Source organism: Lepidothrix coronata, unplaced genomic scaffold (genome assembly GCF_001604755.1).
Source record: "Lepidothrix coronata isolate B3197 unplaced genomic scaffold, Lepidothrix_coronata-1.0 Scaffold20, whole genome shotgun sequence".
Lineage (NCBI taxonomy): Eukaryota > Metazoa > Chordata > Aves > Passeriformes > Pipridae > Lepidothrix > Lepidothrix coronata.
The window spans coordinates 2,780,664-2,798,800 of record NW_016690200.1 but is presented as its reverse complement, the minus strand read 5'-3'; the positions used below and the strand labels follow the sequence as shown (position 1 = coordinate 2,798,800).

The window sequence follows — 18,137 nt, the reverse complement described above, 5'->3', positions numbered from 1 at the left end:
TCTGGGGTATAAACTAAGGAGTATTCACTCAAGCACAATAGAGTATGAAAACACCACTGCAGAGAAATGACACCTCTCCTAACACTTCACAGGGAAAGCACAGGAATTCATTTCAACAAGTTTAAACAAACTGGACTGTGTCCTGCCAGGCAGAGAGAACATTCTGCTCCAGAGGACAGTAAACTCCCCTTGCTAATGAAGCCTCACAACTGCTTTGTGCGTGGATTGGAGCTTCACACAGAGAAACTCTAGACCTTACCTGTCAAGAGTCACACAAGGTGTGAGCAGGACACAGCCCGTGCAAATGCAACAGTGGTGAGTGAAGGGAAAGCAAATGGTGAGAGGAGCAGCTGAGGAGGGAGATTAAGAAGATAAATGCTTGGGATAGTGAGGAGGAAGAGGCACTTGCAGCTCCAGCAGCTCATTTTGGTAAAGGCACAGAGTATTTAAACTTTTCCCCTCACACAACCCTTTTGGGAATAGTATATTCACAGGCATGTTATCCAGCTGCACAGGCAATGTAATGCCTAGCACCACTCAGAAGCAAACAAACACTTTTGGAGAGACAAGGTTCAAGAGCAACCTTCACAGCAAGGTTCAGGATTCAAATAACTTCATTTATCGTTCACAGGATGCTTGGGAACATTGAAAAATTTAAAAATCAAAAAGACCTTTGTTCTAACAAGTCATTTTTCATTCTTCAAATCCATTTATCTCCTCCTGGTTCCCGTGCTCTGCAGGAAAAACTCCTTCAGTATAAACCTGAAAAGGATCCAGGAAATCCAGACTTCTCCAAACAACCTCCTCACTCCAGCCAACCAAGAGAAAGACATCAACCCGTGGAAGTCAAACTCTCAAACCTCAGCAGGTGAGCCTCCTGGTGTCTGTGCAGTTTGAGGCAAGAAGCCAAGTCCAAATGCTGCTTTTCCTCCCAGCTCAGTTCAGAGCTGGGGATGAACTCACAGGAGTGAGAGCGAAGGTCTTGCCAGGGCAATTGGGAATGTGGCCTCACCACATCACAGCCTGCAGGTCAAGGCACTTGCTGCAAGGACCAGGAGCAGAGTGAATGCAGTGTGTCCTCACTGCAGCCTGGAGTCAGCTTTCCTCCAGCCTATTCTGGTTCCGTAAAAAGTGGAGGCCAGAGGTTGAACATGGTCCTTCTCTTTTCAGGGCTCTTCCTCTATCACATGAACTTTTCATAGGATAGCAAAAAAATCACAAACAAACAACCACTAACCAAACAAACAACAACAACAACAAACAAAAAAACCCCAAACAACAACAACAAAAACCAAAACAAACCCAGGTGACTTGGTTAGTTATTGCTTTTCCTCTCCTCCTCCCCTTCCTTCTGCCAGGGTGGTGATTCAAAGAAGAGGGAGTTTGGACCTGAAGGCTGGTGAGACCTTGCAGCTCTCCCCCTGCAGTGACCCAAATCAGTGGCACGGTACTGCCAGGAAACCAAACCCTAGGAGACTAGGGTGGGCTGTGGGTTTGTTTTACACAGAAAACCAGGTGCTGGAGACTGAGATTAATTTCTAGCCATGAATTTCCACTAGTGGGGCATGTGCTTTGGAAACCTGGGATTGCAGAATCTCTGCTGGCTGGGATGGCTGGGAACAGAAACACTTGAAGACTTACCAGGTCGATTCCTCACACAGGAGGTCACATTTACATGAACTGATGGAGAATCTTTTGGACTCCACTCTTGCTCACATATCACACGAGGAAGTGCTTGTAGATCCTGCTCTCCCAGGGACATGGTCCTGCTCTCATGAGTGTGTAGCTTTGCTCAGAAGGAGACAAGACACCCTGCTGGATCTGGCTCTGCCCAGAGTGATTTCAGGGGCAGGGATCAGACTCCTTGGCATTGCTAGGAAGCAGCAGAGCAGGCCTTGCACACAGTCAAGGGGATCTTACTAAGCTTAGTCCTCCCCAGGCTCTGTTGTCATAGGACAGAGTGAGGAAACAAGTCTCTCATGAGGTGGGACAACTGCTGAGTTTAGATGATATCCAAGGTCTTTGATGGGTTTGTTTTTCTAAAAGAGGGAATTCAAGCCTAAATCCATTGGCAGAGATGCACAATTTTTTAAAAAAGAAAATGAAGTTCTTCCTTTCCTTCTCTCTCCCAGCTGTAGTAAGAGAAATTCAGAGTCTGGAAACTCTGGGAATCTGAAGGACACCTGTAGCTCTTCTCTATGGTCACAGCTCCCTCCTCAGCCAACTCAGCTGCACCAGTAACACCAGACACTGAAGTCTCTCCGTGAATCCCCTGCCATGAACCATATGGGATAGACCAAGTTGTCACAAAAACTCCCAAAGAGAGCCCCAGTTAGGCTGTGAGCCAGAGCTCAGCAAAGTCAGCAGACGGGGTCTCCAGCTCACTGGAAATCATTCACTTGGATCCATGCCCTCCCCAAGAGCTGGATTAGTGCCAAGGTTATATAAAGACTTGGGAAGAGATGCAGGAACCAGGATACTCAAAGTCACCCACTAAGCAGGTCTGGGAGTCTGTCCTAAAGTCTCCCCACTCATCAGACTTCTTGGTGTTCAAACCAGAGGATGGTGGTCAAACCAGAGGATATGTCTGTCTCCAGGCGGGAAGCACAGCCCAGACACCTCACCCCACCACCAAGGGTTCAGGATCAATGCAATAACCCTGCTCAAACCTCACCTTGTTTAGAAAGCATGCAAACAGCACAAGAAAACCTGCAGCCAGAGGAAGAAGCAGCAAACAGGGCAGAAGGAGCCATGAGTACCTGTCAGTGAAAACTTTGGTGCTGTTTTGGCATTTTTTTGGGTGGAAAGGGGAATGGAAAAGAGCTGAGGATTGACGTTTTGCACTGGGGTGTTCGATGACACATCCACCACCACTTTCTGAGCAGCAGAAATAACACAACACAGCCACCAAGTGCAGTTTGGTTCTGATTTATTCTGTATTTCAAAAAATAGATTCTGAAAGCGAAAGGATCTTTCAGAAAGCAAGAAAAAACATTGTCAAAGGTGAGAGGATTATCTCAGTGCACATCTCTCCACCCTGGCACCACTGCGTCCCAGGGAGCATCAAACCACCTTCTCAACCTGGCAGCAGCAAAAGGCACCTTTTCCCAGTCCCACCAGTCTCAAAGGAGGACTTCCTTCACTTGACACAGCTTTGGATCAGTTGTGCAAGGCCAATGGGAGGCTGGTTCGTTGGCCCAGTATCTCCCAACCCCATCAAACACATATTTCACTTGTACCAGCGCTGCTCAGTCAGGTATGATGCCACAGCAAGCCATGTTTGAGGAACTCTACCAGCAATCATATTCCTGCCCACAAATACCATTTTTCTATATGAGTCATTGCTGCTTTCCCTTTATGTAGTTCCTTACACCATTGGTTCTGCTGGTACCAACACCCCCGTCTTTATCAGCTCTACTAACAACTTCCCATGTCAGGCTTCTGTGAAACTCTTCTTTTTTTTTTTTTTTGCATAGAAAAGGAAGTTGGGAAGGCTGAAAATTCTTGCATAAAATCTCATGTTAGCATAGCATCTTTCCAAAGGTGTGTCATGTGGGAAACATTTAAGAAACGAGAAAGAAAACATCAGGAAAATCAAGGTGTTCTTTCAAGACCTTAACTCTTCGATTCTCTAAGACATCCACAGCAAATCTGATTTTCTAGATTAGGTTTTCTTTGCTGTCCAACCTCAGGGCAATTATTCTGTATTAGCATAGAACGATTTTGCAATGCAGCATTTGGCTGAATTACCACTACAGAGGCCAACAAAGCACACAGAATTCTGGCTGCCCAGGCAGGGTCTGCAGTCTCCCCCACCCAGAGAAGCTCTTTCCCAGGCACTTGTTTTCCATTCTACTCTTCAGAGGGTCTTCTACAGGTTAATTCTTTCCCCCTGCACAAGCCGTGCTCGGAAGTTCCAGATATCCTTCAAAACAAAAATGAGACAAAGCAAAAGCCCTGAGGGTCAGCAAAAACAGTGACCAAGATGCCAGTTTACAGAGATGGAAATAGAGGATTACTTAGTCCTTAGCATCTTGTGAAGGTGAAATAAGAGCTGGGCACTCCTCTGGGAGAAAGTTCCAACTGGTTAAAAAAAAAGCTTAAAGCTACATGAAAGCACAGACTCTTCCCTGAGGCTTATATGAGCACAACCTCTTTGCCACTCAGGAGAAGGACAGAGCCTCACCATGCATCCCTCTGGATCTCACAGTGTCCCTAATTAACCCCAGGAACTAAAGCCAAGCATGCTGTGATTTTACAGACCTGTAAGACCAGGCTTGCAAAGCACAGCTGGGCACCTCACCATAACCAGGCACACTGGGGGAAAATAAGCAGAACAAAAACCCCAAAGGCGAAAAAGAAAGTCCTCTCCTCCAGAAAGCCCTAGATACTGTAAAATATGTAGATTTTAAAAGAAAATTGCTGCCTATTACATCTAGACTTTACTGTTTCGACACTGGCTGTGCACGTCAGGGAACTTCTGTGGATTAAGAAATACAAACACTTTCACCCCAGTAACAAGGTTTATTTTTCTTTCAGTGGCTGGATCCCTGAAGAATTTATATTTGCTTTCTGTTTTACTCAATGGTTTCAGTTATTCAGTGAGAGTCCATTAGTCCCACATTTTATTTTTCTTTGAGGCAGATGTGTATCACTGCTGACAAACCTGGTGTAGCCTCAAGTCTAAACAACTGATGTGGGACTACATTTAACAAAAAAGAAAATATCAGTCTCTTACTGCAGTCAGATGTGGCTACTTGTTTTAAAAGTAGTTCCACACAACATTGGGTGGGGAAGCTCCAAGAACTGTGGACATACAAACTGGGCAAGCACTGAATTTATTGCACCTTCTTATACTTGTAAATTCGGGGCAAATGACCACACCTTTTTATTCACACTGTGCAGTCTGAATAGAATAGCAAATAGTCTGGTTCAGACTCCCCATAATAAAGCATGAACCAGGAGATGCAGTGAAGGGCAGAGCCTGGCAGCGACTTCACCCTAATCCTGTCCCAGTGGGACGAAATGGTTGGACTTGATGATCATAAAGGTCTTTTCCAACCTTAATTCTATGATTCTATGAAGTCTAGAGCCTCTCAAATGCTGTAAGAAGTGTGTGTGAGCAGCCTCAGAGCTGAGCCATCATGACAGCAGGGGCTGAGGATCCTCCCTGCTTGTGCTACAACAAAATGCTGATCTAATCTCCACCAACGAAGCCACTCTGGAAAGGATCCAGGTGTGCTCAAAAAAGCCATTTTGACAAGCAGAGCAGGAAGAGGAACTTCTAGAGCTCAAGGGATGTGAAAGAGCTGCCAGAGAGCAAGGCCATTTCTCCACCGTAGCAAGAAGCAGCATTATGAGGAAAAAGGCCCCCAAAAAACACACAAGTCATCTTCTGAAAATCAGGTCTTTTATCCTGCCAAACACCTCTGCTTGGCACAGCCTGATCTGCCAAACTGGGCATAGGAAAGAGCACAGACCTGCCACACAAGGGCTGGAAAGAGAACTGGCCTGGTTTGTAACAAAGGGCACTGAGCCAAGTCTTACCTTGAGCTCCACGGAAGTCGCGTTGTATTTCTTGCGGACCATTTCTTCCAGTTCCTTCTCCAGGTGCTCCTGAGTCGTGTTCTTGACATCAATGTAGTAGCACTCTGAGCTGGCAAAGTGACAGCTTATGCTCTGTGTGAGGAAATGGGGCATCACTCACTGTCACATGGATTACAAATGACTGTTGGATCCCAGATTGTGGACACCTCGTTCCTTCCTTACAGATCACACCAGCAAATTCCTTCCTCCTTTCAGAGCCCTCCTTCTCTCCTGAGAGTGTCCCCTTGGAGAAATACCCTTGCTTGCTGACATGCTCTTATTCCTTCCCTTCTCTCCCAAACAGTCTCCCAGCATGAGCTGTAGTACCTGGTCTCAAAACATCAGCAACTAGAGCAGGAATAGAGAAAGTCAGGGCTGGAGCAGATCCGTGGGTTCAGTAAGGGTTCTTACATCCTGCACCCAGACAGTCACAACAACTCATGTACTTTGAAATCACCAATAAGCTGCTACTGGGGCTGAAAGAACAGGCCATGTAGTAGGTAAAACAAAATAAAAAGAGAGCACTCTGTGTTGGAGTGCCTGGGTGAATCCCTTCTGAGACAGGGTGAGGCCTCCAAAGGAGGGCACTTTAGCCTGTTTCAGTTAAATAATCATGATAAAAAAATAAGATATGTAATCATATTGTTAATAGAAAAATGGGTTGTGTTACCATATAAATAAATATTATTTATTGGATGATGGAGAATCCTGTTATCCAGAGATGAAATACCAACAAGGCATGGGAAGAAAGAGAAGCTCTGGATATTTGGGACTGCTGAAAGGGATCTACTAGTAAAGCAAGTACAGCCAGTCAGGATTCCAACAGAGATTCAATATCTAATTTTTACTTCTGCTCTGTTTTTTCTCAAGCAGCTGCACAGCATGCTCTGCTTCCAGAAGACACAGATGTTTAAAAATTAAAAAAAAATTAAACATTTTAAAAAAGGGTGTGCAAAAATATATTAGGAAGATAAAAACTCATTAAAACATTCAATCACATATTCATGAGCTTGTGAAGGCGGGGGATAGTTTGGTCAGGTTTTTTTTAAAAATCAGGAATATAAAAAACTGTATCAAGAGAGGATTTCCTACCTTTCGGAAACCCGATGTCTTGTTTATCCCAGAGCCATGAATGAGCAGGGGATGGAAGAACACCGTGTCTCCCTTCTCCATGACAAGGTGAACCTTGGGAGTTGTCTCATCCTCATCAAGCAGCCCATGGAAAAGTTTGTTGGTTTTACCCTAGGAAAAAAAGGCCAAATTGAAATCACCCAGTTAAAATTAGTGTTGGTTCTCAGCACAAGGGAGAGCAGGGACAGTTATGGATCTGCCTTCCCCTGGGCAGCATATGCCATATGCCAAACTAAAAGCCTGCCTATTTGCTCACTAGTCTTTCTACTTCAAGCCTGAGGTACAAAAGAATAATAATTTTTGTATCTTCTGCAGCTGGATTTGGACAATTAAGATTTCTCAGCTGGGGAGAATACAGAAGAGCACCGGGGAATCCCACAAGTGTGGTCTGATGCCACTGCTGGGGTCCAGCTTTCTGCTCCCAGTATGAACATCACCAACTCCAGGTCAGGTCAGGAGACATCCATTCTTAAGAGGAAGATACCACTTGATATTTAGTTGCATCCAGCTGCTTACTATCCAATTTCTTCTCTTTGGGACAGTGCATGTGCTACCAGGCAGGAACAAATCCACAGGAGGAGACAGAGACTTGGCAGGGGCAGTGGAAAACAGTGACACATGTTTATGCTGTTATGCCATGACATGCTGGGCATTTTCTAGGTGAAGGTGGGAACAGAGGCAAGCAAATCTACCCAGGTCACATGGAGTGAGGCCAACCAAGCAACTCTCTCCCTAAAGAACATCAGTATTTGCATAAACAGAAAAAAAAAAAAATCACTGAAAACCTCAGCTTTGACCTGCAAGTCCTGTCCCCACAGTGAGCTCTTCCCAGCCCTTTCCAAGCCCTCTCTGACACTCTACCTCCCACGTGGGATAGCCATGAGGCTTCAGGGTGGTCTTGTGTGTCCCGGGCTGCACGACCAGGCAGCCGTTGTCCTGGTCGGCCCGTTCCATGGCGGTCCAGGCGCATACGATGCGGGACGCGGGCCGGAACGGGAAATAGTGCAGGTCCTGATGCATGGGGTGGAGAAAAGTCTGTTTGTCTGCAACACAGGTTCAAAACCTTCAGCCTCAACAAATGTGACACGGCCTTTCCCTTCCTGTCTAACCATTGTAACACATCCTAAGGAGCTGCTGCTGGAGACCCTTGGGTGTCCTCAGTGTCTGCTCCAGCCCACCACGGCCTTGGAAGACAAGCAGGGGAGCTTCCAACCCCATCCCAAAATGGACCACAGTGGCAGCTCTTGAGTCAGCAATGGCACAGGGACACACTGAGACTGTTTGGCTGTGACCCCTCAGATGGCTCCTTTTGCTGGCCTTCACCACCACCAACCCCTCGCCGTGTTTTCACCACTCATTTTGGCCGCTCTCCACTTTTGTGAACTTTAGCCAGCACCATGTTGCACAAACCTCCCCAGTACAAAGACTTTCAAACAGCCATCTGCAGGCACTGGATGTTGCAAGCAGAATCAACCCTGCCTGTGCTGCATCTAGTACATGTTTATTTAGCCTTCTCTTTAAAAAAGGAAGAAAATCTCAATTTATGGACTGCAGCCTCCCCAGACAGTCTACCCAGCACTATTAGCCCTCACCCTGGGGGCTTTCTTTCATGAGGTCTAAACAAAAATAAATATTTTTGAAGCTTTGTTTGTTATTTCTTTTCCCTCATGGAAATGGAAACACATCATCCACACCAAAAGAGCCTTTTTATATATGATTTATACACTTACTTTGTCATTAATTCTGCTCCTTAAATAGATGCAGTTAGGGTATTTCTGCCTGCTTAGTTTGCCATATTACTTAGACTTTGCACAGCCTCAAAAACTCTCATGAGTTTTCTCATGTTATCTCATTAAGCCCAGGTAACAAGCTATTACCAAAAAAACCTTGTAAATTTTCAAAGTTATTTCATTTTAATTTGTCCCTTTTTTTTTTCCAAATAGCTTTTCTAAAACACTAAGTTCAATTTTGGCCAGACAGACAGCATATGCACAATAGCTTATCTATTTTCCTCTTATCCAAGTTTTCCTTACCAGAATCTGGAAGTTTATTTATCAGCATGGTGTGCATTGCCATGATGTTTGGCCCTGTGAAGCACTCAACGTATTTGAGGACCTACAGGGAAGAAAACATTAGGGAAAAAAAGTATTAGAAACATGAAAACCAAGAGGAAAGGTGGCTGAGGAAGCACTGGGAGATGGATGCTTGGCTAAGGACTAGGGTACAGGAGGAGGAGATTGGGATGAAGGACAGGAGGCAGGATCTGGCATGGCACACAAACAGGGATGGTGGGAGGAGACCAAGACAGAACATCTGGAAGCTTTTTCACATAAGCATTAAAGCACAGATACATTCACACAGGCTCTTCCACCACCACCCCCTTTCTGATGGGTTTTAACTCTGTTTTACCTCTGGCAGAGTGCAGTATCTGAACAGCTCTTCATCTTCCTGGAAGTCCTGCACTTTATTAACCACTTTTTCAGACTGACCAAACTGGGATCTCAGGGACTCATCTTTCATAATCATAGCTCCTGGTGGATTCACCTCTCTTTTACAGATCCTCATGAACTCCCTCCTGCAAAGCAGAGGGAATGTCCATGTTGGGAGAATCCAGCTGCCTCCATCTTCCCAGAGCTCCCTTGGGATGCTGCTGCACACAGGCCCCCCCAACTCCTCAGCAAGTGCCCCGTACCTGAAGCGCTCGATGTCTTCATCAGAAACGAGCTTCTTGATGAGCAGATACCCGTTGTCTTCATAGAACTGCCTCTGCTGTGTGGTGAGGAGATCATTGTCCAGGGTGTAGCTGAGACACAGAGGAGAAACACATTAAACTACAGTTAAACAAAGGAGACACCCTTGCAAAATGAAAGGCTGCGCAATGTCTGTTAATCAACATATGGGCTAAGGATAAAGAACTGACTTCTGAAAATCTCTGTATCTACAAAGGAAAGCAGATCTTACCAAAACTCCCCTGAATGAGGAACAACACTGACTTGGGCAGAAGTAGGAATGCTTATCTGGGATGGAAGTTAAGGAATACATAATCAAACGAAATAGTGCAGAACATCATCTGTGCGTCCTGGATCATCATCATCCATGAGTCCTGGATCCTAAAATTCTGTTCATCTTAAAGGAAGGTTACTGTCCTGGACATTCAGTTCATGTTCTTGTTTATTTTGCTTCTAAAATTATAACAATAAAAATCTATAATTAAAAAAAAAATTAAAATAATAAAAAACATTAGGAGTGAACCTGGGATTTCACATTCTCATGTGGTGATGCAAACCCTCACTTTCTCTACAGTTACTACAGAGATCTGGTCCCTCCCAAGCTTGACAGGAATAGCAGGAAGAGAGGAGAGTTATGGGCTTGTCCTCCACCTCAATTAACTTCAACAGGTTGAAATAAATACAGCTGTGTTCTCCTAGGCAGAAAGACATTCTCATCAACAGGGCCATTAAAAGCTACTGGCTAAAGAAGCCTCACAAGAGCTTTGTGTATGGTAATGAATTGTCATCCAGGGGTAAGGACAAAAAAGAGCATTTTTGTGCAGATTTCCTGGTCTCCACATGCATCTCTGCTTCAGGTTTTTATGTAAACCACTGACTTTCCTCTACTGCTCACCACTGCCTTACAAATGTGCCATAAAAACATGAATGCTTCAGGAACAATAAATAGGTTTCCTCGCAACAGTTGTGTTTATGGTCCCCACACCAGGAAGCTTAAACATCATCTGGTCAAGAGTCACATACAGTAGGAGAAGAAACAACGCACATGCAAAAATGTGTGGCAAAAATGAGCCAGAGGGAGGAAAAGGTGCTGAGAACTGGATGGAAGAGTGAGGGAAGGAAGAAGACATGGGGAAACCAGGTGGAAACGACCACAGCAGGTCCCAGAGCAAGGGATTCCCCAACTGAGGGCACTAGTGGTCCACACACCACATTTCAGGGCCAACTTCAGTGAAAATGAGCATTCAGGCTCCTAAATGTCCACAGACAGCTGATGGAGACACAGGCACTGGCTGAGCCCCAGCTGTGGTGGCCTCCTCAACACCTCCACTTTCCAGAACTGGGGGACAGCAGACAAGCTCCAGCAGCTCATTTTCATAAAGGCACATTTAAACCTTCCCCTTTTCCCCTCACACAATCCTTTTGGGAACAACATTCACAGGCACATTATCCAGCTGTGCAGGCAATGTAATAACCTGGAGCCACTCAGAAGCAAATAAATGCTTTTGGAGACACTAAAGCACAGGCACAGCAAGGCTTAACATCCCCAGAAGCTTTTCCAAAGCACCTCCCTGCAGCGCCCCAAGGGGTGCTGCAGACTCCTGCATATCCAAGAGTAGCACAATACACCTGTGCAGTTTTCTCAGAAACCCCCTCACAGGCCCCTGGTGAGATGGCCCTGGCCTGACAGCCCCAGCTCTGCCAGAAGCATCAAAAGAAGTCAAACACCCAAATCACTCCAGAGGTGCAGCTGCTTTTTGAATCTCCCCGTTTTCCTGCATTTTGAGGAAACCTTCACTTCTACAGCTGGTGTGCTGATTTTTCACTGGTGTCCCCAACCAGGCAGCACTCAAGCTGAATTCACAGCTGCAGGAATGGTGGTCTTCCACAGGCACTTGGAATGTGGGTTTTTCTCAGCTGCCTTCCTTTAAGGAGGTAAGTGCTGGTGTTACTGGTGCATTACTCCCCTCTGGCTCCTACACCAAGCTCTAAAGAAAAATCTGCCACATTTCACCTTCCTCTCCTTTCTGAGGCCATCTGAAGGCAGAGTTTTTCCAATGATATGCAGAAACAACCCATCTTCCAACATACCCACACAACCAACACTCCAATCTCCAATATACTAAACCCTAAAAGCAACTACAGGAGGAAACTGGGCGTGTACAAGATGGTGTTAAACTCTCTATTCTGCAGCCCTAATTGTAAACAGAGAAGATGAGGATCCTGGGAAGGTCAGAGCCTGTGCTGTGGTGGCAGAAGGCAGCAAACCTCAGGTGCTCACTCAGCACAGAGGGGTGGGCACACACGCTGCCCCCCAGCAGGACAGCACAGAGACCTCACGGGCTTTGGGAGGTTTGGACGTTTTGTGTCTCTGGCGGTGACTGGAATTGCTATCAAGACACTTCTTTTGTCAAAGGAGAGGCATTTTCTGTGAGGAAAAGCAACTGTCCTATCCAAATCACCCAAGCCAGAGATTAAAATAAAACTGATGTACCATGTATCAAATAAATCTATTCTTAATACATTCTGTCACTTACTTTATCCATACACCTTTCTTGCTCCAGCCCAGATTAGTCCTATTTTTGTCCAAAGCTCTTTGCATCAAGACTTGGATTTAAAAACAGCTTGTGCATCACCTCTTCTTACTTCCTCTCTCTTTACAATCAGGGTGTTTTTCCTAGCATTTATTTCTAATTTTGTGTTCCTGCTTGCATCTTTGTGTTATGGCAGTCTGAGTCAACAACTATCCATCTGTCTTCATATTTTTAATATATATTTGAAGGCTCCTACATCCTGTTTGATCACATCCTTTTCTCCTATTTATTACAATTCAAGGTAACTTGTCAGTGTTCAGCTCTCACTGTGAAACAGCAGCATTTTTTTTTTTTTAAAAGCAAGATTTATGGCAGCAACTTTAAAAATACTCTCAGCAAGCAGTCTTTATTTAATTTTTGGGACCCTGAGACAGACCAATGCGAAATCTCCTCCCTGCCCTGGTTCCCTTTGTCTGATGTGTCACAAAGCTGGCAGCCTCCAACATTTCCACCTCAGATCCCACTGGCAAAACAAACCTTGATGTTTTTTCCTGCTGCTGCTCTACCAGTCAAGTCTGTACCAGCTTTCAACAGAGCCTGAGACTTGCTGTGCAACTTCTAAGTCACACAGGGTTTATCTCCTCCAAACCCCTCGAATCTCCAGGAGGGGAATTCGCTGCAGGGAAGCCCCTGCTCGGTGCTGGGGGGCTGTACTGGGCGGTGCCCAGAGGACACGGATTATCAGATGCACATCCCGGATTATCAGATGCACATCCCGACGGGCTGCAGGGCTGGAGCTCAGGGAGGAAGCACGGGCAGCAGGAGGTTTTTGGGGTGGGACGGGTGCTGTCCCCAAAATCCCAGCCGGGGCTGCCAGGGCAAGGGCAGCACACAGGGCAGGGCCCCCGGCACGTCTCCACCCCACAACCAGGACACAGGGCAGGGACTCGGCCTGGGTGTCCTTCCCAGGCCGGTGTCCCTGCAGGACAAACCACGGAGACCCTTCCCGAGCCCACTCCAGAAAGGATACGGGAGCGGGGGCCGCCCCCAGCCGCGGGCAGAGGTGCCGCAGGACGGTGTCCAGCCGGGCCGCCGAGCGCTTCCCGACCTGCTCCATGGTGCCCGCAGCATTCCCTGCCCGACCGACCTCTCGGGGCGGGGCGGGGCGGGGCGGGATCCTGAGCCCGACCCCGATCCCGATCCCGATCCCCGGCCGCATGCGCTGGGCAGGGCCGTGCATGCTCAGAGCCCACATCCCGCCGGGAGCCAGGGAAAGGCCGAGCCTGGGATGGGAAGGGCTTGTGCAGGCCGGGGAGGGCACTGGGGGGAGCCCGGCCCCTGCTGTTGCACGTCCGCCCGCTTCCCATGGTTTTCACGTTCCCTGCCAGCTGCAAGGGTTTCGTCAGCCCTGTGCCGCTCTCTGAGGCCGGCATGGATCGATTCCTTATCTCCTGTCCCTAAGGAGGCTTTCCTCGACCCTCCGTGCATCTGCCGTTTGTGGCCCCGGTGGCGCTGACGGGGATCTGCGATGCCCGTGGTGCATCAAACCCGCGCTCAGGGAGGCTCTGCTTCCCCCACCCCGGGGGGTTGTGCTGGGTGGCCCTTCTGACCACCCTTCTTTGCTGCTTTTTGGGGGTTTTGAGTAAGAAAAGAGAGGGGAAGGAGCAAAAAGGTGTTCCAGTGCAGCACCTGGGAAGGCGGGAGAGGAGGGGGAAAAAGCCCGGAGGAGGAAACCTGGCATAGGGGGAGAGTGGAGAAGCATTAAAAATGGCAGCTGCAAATAGAGGTGGCAAAAAAAAATCAGCTGTAGAGACTTGGTATTCCTCTGAGGCTGCGATATGTTTAAAAGTGACATATTCAGTATACCCTGTCCTAAGCACACTCTCATCTGCCCTAATAAGCACTGTGAGTGCATCAATAAAGTTGTATCATTTCCCACAGACTGACACATTGAGAATATTAAGGGACTGAAAACAGACCCATCACTAAGACCTGCAGCACAGTTCAGAAGATTATTTTCATTGTCTCTTTATGTGTCCCTGATCCCAAAGCACTGTGGAGAGTCACGATTCCTGCAAAATGGAATTCAGCCCCCCAGTGTCACAGTTTGTGACACCGCTGTGGCAGTCAGCTCATTCTTCAAGCCCCACGCCATGAGCAGATGCTGCTGGAAGGTGGGATATCTCCTACTGGAGTTTGCTGTGCTTCATCTTTCCCCTGTCCCGGGGCCAAGGAGATTCATCTCTGACCAGGATGGAGCAGAGAGGTGGGGACAGACATTAAGAGTTCTGAGGAGGGCGAAGGTGGGAGGAAGGCAGTGTGCTGCCTGTTCCAGGTCCAGCCTTGCAAGATGCTCTTCCAGCTACTCTTCCAGGTGACGGAGAAGTTGGGGACCTGGATAAGAAAGCCAGGAGAGAGACAGGAATGGTAAATTGAGGGCAGCAAACCCAGTAACAAAAACACTGTCATAATATAAACTGCATTGCGCTATGAGGACTGGAAGGAAATTGCATCAAGAATTTGCATTATTTTGCTAACCTGGCATTGGAAATAGATCTCACACCTGCCCCTCACTCATGAGCAATCCAGGCCCTGCTTCCAGAGAGGCACCATCATGAGTCCCCTGTAGATCCAAGCAGTCTCATGATCACAAGGTAGGCACCAAAACTGCTCCACAACTCCTTTAGGAAGCTTAACTCCCATTCTGCAACAGGTTTTGCTGGAATCCGGGGTGACTTGTTGATGGATCAAAATGTCAGCTGTCAATACACTAAGCTTCATGTTAGTGCTGCAGTTAAACAGAAGCCAAGGTATGGATAGGAAGAGCTCCTGAACATAACCTGTGCCCTAAAAGCTGGTTCCCTTGAAAACTCAGTGGCAAAACTCCCAGTGATTTAAGTGAAGATGTACCAGAGCAGGTTTAACATACTCCATTTGTGGCATTTGCCTGATCTAGGGTGCATTCCTGTTTATGGTTCTCGTGGTCAGTGGTTCCACATATGCTGTTCATAGAAGTGGGACAAACCAGGTTAGGAACCCAGAAAAAAAAGGTCTCTAAACGATTTTGTGTAGTCACAGAGCCAAGAGTACAGGCACTGTGAAGGGACAAGTTGCAACAGCAGTGACAGCACCCAGTCCATCATTGCCAAGGAAACCAGACCTTTGATTCCTGAGCTGTAGCAAAACTCTTACTCATAGGTAAACAGAAAGTTAATAAAAGTACCTCAAATCAAACTCAAGTGAGGGGGAACAGAAAAAAACCAAAAAACCCCAGAGTAATAATTTTATTACTGAAGTCCTAATTATAACTGCACTGAAAGGCCTATGTATAACTCAGATACACGCTGCAATTGCCTTTACGATCCAAACTGAAACAGGAACCTCAATAAATAATCACCTGTTTCAAAATTTAGGTAAAAGTCCCATCAAAAGGATGAAGCAGAACAATACTTCATATGCCTATTCTGGCAGGGACCTGTTTGCAATGTGGGTATTTCTTCCACAGGTGTTTGACAGCATCTTATGCAATGGTGTCTTTCATACCTGAAAAAAATGAACAAGAAGTAGTGATTTGGCTGTACTGATTTAGCAGTTTGAGAACTAAGATGCTTTTATACATACATAATATATCCCTACATAAAGATATTTGTAATCATAGAATATCCTGAGCTGGAAGGGACCCACAAGGACCCTCAGTCCAACTCCTGGCTCTGCACAGGACACCCCAAGAATCACACCATGTGCCTGAGAGTGTTGTCCGAAGGCTCCTTGAACTCTGTCAGGCCTGGTGTTGTGACCATTTCCGTGGGGAGCCTGTTCCAGTGCCTGACCACCTTCTGAGTGAAGAACCTTTTTCCTAATGTATGCATTTTTAAAAAGGAGCTTCAAAAAATTCATCTCTCTGTGTGTTGAACACACTTATTCCTTTTTACTTACAGCTTCTCTGGTTATCTTGATAATACCACCAGTAACTCCCATGTCACTGGACCACCCTGTTGTGTTATATCACACCCCAAAATGATTCAGGACACCTCACCCACAATGGCAGTGAGCAGTGGGTGATTGAGGGGACTGCCCTTTGTTTGTACCCTCCTGCTAATGCAGCCCAGGATCGAACTTTAACACAGCAAAATACTGATCTCAGGCACTGCTGGCACCACTCAGGGCTGCAGCTCTGGGGACCACAGTGACACGGTGGCTGCTTGTGGTATAGCCACTCACCCTAAGAACAAAAGTGTGTGGACACGTGAAAAATACCACCCTTTGCATCTTAACAGCCCAGAGTGAGTAATTTTCAAACAATTGATAAGCCTCACTTACCATGGTAAGTACAGGCTGAATCTCATGAACACGGGAGAAGAAACAAGGGAGAAATTTTCTTTGTTAAGAAAGCTGATGGTGGCATTAATCACTTTATTAAAATGGATGGCATTTAAGAGAGGCTGTGTCTTTGCAAAGCACTTTTACAGCTATGTCTGTCAGTTTCCTGAATTTTATAGAACATTTTTATACAGCTGGTTTGCATTTGGCTTTTAGTTTTAATGTTTTCTGTTCATTAAATCACGAAACTAATAAAACCTAAACGATTGAGATTTCTCCAGCAGCACATGAACGTTCCTAATGCACAGTGTTATAATTTAATAAGCATCTCAATTGACTATTAAAATCCACATTATGATCAGAACTGTAATTCCAAAGATGAGGTCTTCTGAAAGCTTAATTTACTATGGTGGGAAGTGGCAGCTGCTCCAACTCAGCAAAATTAGCTTTTTTAACTGAGATGCCAGGGAAAACAGATGTAGATGAGACAATAACAAGAAAAACAAAATCCACCGCCACCAACGCACAGGTTCATTTCTCATGACCAGAAGATTCAAGGAGGGATTCTGTGGACACATTAGCAGTGAAAAGGAGGAAAAGGGAAACATGGATCCAATAGAGAACAAAATAGGGGGACATAGTGACAAATAAAAGGTCAAGGGTCTCGATGACTTCTCTGCCCTGTGGTTGGCTCTAGTTCCTGGGCTCTGCTGAATTCCAAGATTCCTTTTCTCTCTTCAAGCAGCAGCCACAGGAGTTGCCAATCACATCTCGTGGTCAGAATACGGATGAGCACCCAGGTGAATCTTCCCAACTGTTCACCAGACATTCAGTGAAAAACCAGTGAAACGCTAAGCATCAGCCATTGTGCCCATCCACTCCCCCACAGTGACTCAGGTTTGCTGTCCTCTCACTGCAGCATTCACTCTGATTTTCATAATCTCCTAATTAGAAAAGGGTCAGTCCTGAATTCCTAGCAAAACATGAAATCAAAATAATAACTTAAAAAAAAAAAAAAAAGAAGGACGAAACTATTCTGGCTTTATATACTGCTGCAGATTTTAAGAGTGTTATTTTTTCCCTCATACAGGAAGAAAAGCAAAAGGCTGAGGAAACCAACATATTAAAAGACTGATAACAGATACTAACTTTCCAAGAATATATGCTACTTAACAAATATATTGTTTAGGCTAGTGGTTATTTCAATTACTAAATTCTTTCTTTTTAAAGAAAGAATTTTGTTTTTCTTTTTTCACAACTTGGATGGAGTTTCACAGGCAGCCTTCTCGTACAGACCGAGGGATGGGAGCTGGTGCACACAGAGGTACCTGTGTATGAAGAAAAAGTACATTACGTTTGTGTAAATGACTGGACATGACTAATAAAAACAACTGTTCACTGCTGCTTTCTCACAGCTTTTTGATGACAGCATGTAAAAAAAAATCTTCGTTTAAGAGGAGATCTCTTGTGTCTTGCTTAAAGGTGCAGGACTCAAGACTTGCCAGCCCCTTACAATACACTCTCCTACAGCTCATTCCTGGTGTACAATCTTTGATTTAGTGAACCAAATCATTAAACTTCTTACACAAATCACTGCACACCCCAAGTGATTAGGTGGTGCTCACAGAGGACATCCCAACTCATCACCCAAAGCCAGGAAGCGCTTTAGGATGTAAATTCCAGCCATTGGGGAGCATCAGGAGAGGCTTCTGAGTCAGATCATATGACTACACTAGTATGGAAAGTGACTGATTCTTCTCCAAAAAAAAGTCTTCCTCCAAAAGTCCAGATGGTTCTTGCTGATGGCTGTGGATTTCCACTCACCTTTCCACACACC

General features: G+C 46.0%; 1 protein-coding gene across 1 annotated transcript; it reads right to left on the bottom strand.

The window, feature by feature from the left end:
* Positions 1-2,912: 2,912 nt before the first annotated feature.
* Positions 2,913-13,141, bottom strand: PHYH (phytanoyl-CoA 2-hydroxylase). Its single transcript, XM_017807829.1, has 9 exons — positions 13,011-13,141; positions 9,679-9,734; positions 9,410-9,520; positions 9,127-9,292; positions 8,751-8,832; positions 7,579-7,760; positions 6,679-6,828; positions 5,548-5,679; positions 2,913-3,925 (listed from the first exon to the last, which is right to left on the bottom strand). Exons 1-9 carry the CDS (start codon positions 13,095-13,097, stop codon positions 3,872-3,874), a joined length of 1,020 nt encoding a protein of 339 aa, XP_017663318.1. The 5' UTR covers positions 13,098-13,141; the 3' UTR covers positions 2,913-3,871.
* Between the last annotated feature and the right edge of the window lie 4,996 nt (positions 13,142-18,137).